This window comes from Vanessa atalanta, chromosome W, assembly GCF_905147765.1.
Source record: "Vanessa atalanta chromosome W, ilVanAtal1.2, whole genome shotgun sequence".
In the NCBI taxonomy this organism is placed as follows: domain Eukaryota; kingdom Metazoa; phylum Arthropoda; class Insecta; order Lepidoptera; family Nymphalidae; genus Vanessa; species Vanessa atalanta.
Window position 1 is genome coordinate 6,369,211 of NC_061901.1, and position 2,512 is coordinate 6,371,722.

The following is a 2,512-nucleotide window of genomic DNA, read 5'->3' on the forward strand; positions in this document are numbered from 1 at the left end:
TGCCACGTTTCCATACAATATAGAAAATAACACACAATACCAGGGTCAGAATTGCGAGAGTATACAACTCTACCCTAGTGCTAAGATGCGTGGTCGTTTCTGAAGCCGTTGCGCTATTTCCAGCACCTGTCTGTGCAATAATGATTTCTTCTTTTTCTTCTTTACTTACTGATTTACCCATATTTAATTATTTTTCGAAAAATAAAATTATTAAAATATAGAGATACAGCTAAAACAGTCGATACGATGACAGTCGACTAGGGAGTGAATCTTACTGTAGGTTTGCTGATGCGTCCTGATCTGGTTACCATGGGTTCCTTGTTAATGTTACATGGCTCTATACTGGGCGATATTACTATGTCATCAGAGTGTAACGTGAACGCGGGCTTGAGTCTATCTATACTAATAATTTTCTGCGTATCTCCCTCTTGAATTTTAAAATATTTATTTGTTCGACTTAAAATTTTGTATGGACCAGAATACAGAGGAGTAAGCGGTCTTGACACTCGGTCGCAACGAACAAATACATGTGAACATTTTTCAAGTTCCGGGTGTACAAAAATTTTGTTTTGACGTAATTGGCGCCTTGGTATTGCTGCTATATGCCTTATTTTCTGCCTTAACGCTTGTAAAAATGTTTCTTCACTTGAGATTTCTGGCTTTTTCAGCTCAAAAAAATCACCAGGAAGTCTTAAAGATTCACCATACACCAACTCAGCTGCACTTATCTGAGTATCATCCCTGTAACTTGCTCTTAATCCTAGTAATACGCTAGGTAGCTCTTTAACCCAATTATCTGTGTTACCTCTGCATATAAGAGAAGTTTTAAGAGAACGATGCCACCTTTCAACTGCACCGTTTGCCTGTGGATGGTATGCTGCAGTTCTTATTCTTGTTATTCCCATTCTTCTGGCTAGTTGGTTAAATAAGTTCGACTCAAATTGACGTCCTTGATCTGTCGTTATTCTCAATGGACAACCGAATCTAGTAATCCAGCCATAATAAACGACTTCGGCTACACTTTCTGCTGTTATGTCCTTTAAAGGATACGCTTCAGGCCAACCAGTGCTTCTGTCCAACATTGTTAATATATATCGATATCCATTGCAATATTTAAGAGGACCCACGATGTCTATGTGAATATGTTCAAATCTATCACTTTTTTCAAACGACTTAAATGGTGAAATATTGTGTCTTTGAACTTTGGACCTTTGGCATTCCAAACATGATCTAGTCCATGATGCAATATGTTTGTTCATCGATTTCCAGAAGTATCTCTCTCGCATCATATTTCTCGTTGTTCGTATGCCGGGTTGACTAATTCCATGAATCGCGTTGTAAGCCGATGCGCGGAATTCCAACGGCAAATAAGGACGAACTTTTCCATGCGATGTTTCACAATAAATATATGCATTACAGTTAGGAATTTTCACCTTTTTAATATTTAGAGTTTTAGACTTTAATAGTTCTAGTAGCTCTGCATCCTTACCCTGTGCCTTAGCTAGGTCTTCATAATTTATTATTTTTTATTATTTATTTATAAGGTTTGCTAGCGATTTTTACATCTTTTCATACTTAACTAGTTACATCTTAAATTATAATCATGCTCAGCGTATGTAAAATCATATAAAAGCAAACACTACATGCATTTAAAATTCCATTCATTAAAAATATTAGTTACGATAAAAAGTCTAAAAGCCAGTTAATAACAATTTACAACAAAAAAAAAAAAAACATAACAACGCAAATTTATACATAGTTATATAAATATAGCTTTCCATCATTAACAAATTTAAATTATATTTCAATTCAAATATTAATTATTTCATACATTTTAAAATTAATAAATATTTTCGCTTTTAATCTTTAACAATTTCTATAATTTTCTAGACCAAAAAAAAAAAAAACATAAATTTACTTTTAGTACGTTATAAAATTCATTAAATATTCAATTTCAATCAAAATTACATTAGTATTTAATAAAAAAAATAATTTACAATACAATGATTTAGAATGACTTCATTAATAAAATAGTGAAAATGAAATTAAACAAGAAATAATTCATAATTATAAAAATATATCATGCAAAATAGAATAAAAACAAAGTATTTATCAGTATAACAGAAAAATACAAAGGAATTTAATTAGTTTAAAATTTAAATAACAATATAATTTAAGTAATATAATCAATATAATTCCCTTAATTGATTTAATAATGTAATAAAATTAATTTAATTAGTAAAACGTGAATCATTACACTTGACTGACTAGGTTGACAACTACTTTACGAAAGGCATCTGGCGGATATGAGTTAATATCAAGAGGTTGACTGAATTTATTGTATAATTTGCAAAATCGAGAAAAGCTGGAGTTGGCACCGAAGACTGTTCTAGTACGGGGGGGCACAAGTGGAGTAATGGTATGACGCGGATATCTAGTTGGTACTCTAAAATTAATTTTACTTACTAAACTGGGGCAGTCTAATTAATTACGTACAATTTTATATAAAAAT

General features: G+C 31.6%; 1 protein-coding gene across 1 annotated transcript; it reads right to left on the minus strand.

The window, feature by feature from the left end:
* Positions 1-257: 257 nt before the first annotated feature.
* Positions 258-1,082, minus strand: LOC125075605. The gene has a single exon (XM_047687312.1). It carries the CDS (start codon positions 1,080-1,082, stop codon positions 258-260), a length of 825 nt encoding a protein of 274 aa, XP_047543268.1.
* Positions 1,083-2,512: the final 1,430 nt, after the last annotated feature.

Bases quoted from the DNA above. Each gene is read 5' to 3' on its own strand.
- LOC125075605 (XM_047687312.1), bottom strand. From the start codon at position 1,082: ATGTTGGACAGAAGCACTGGTTGGCCTGAAGCGTATCCTTTAAAGGAC.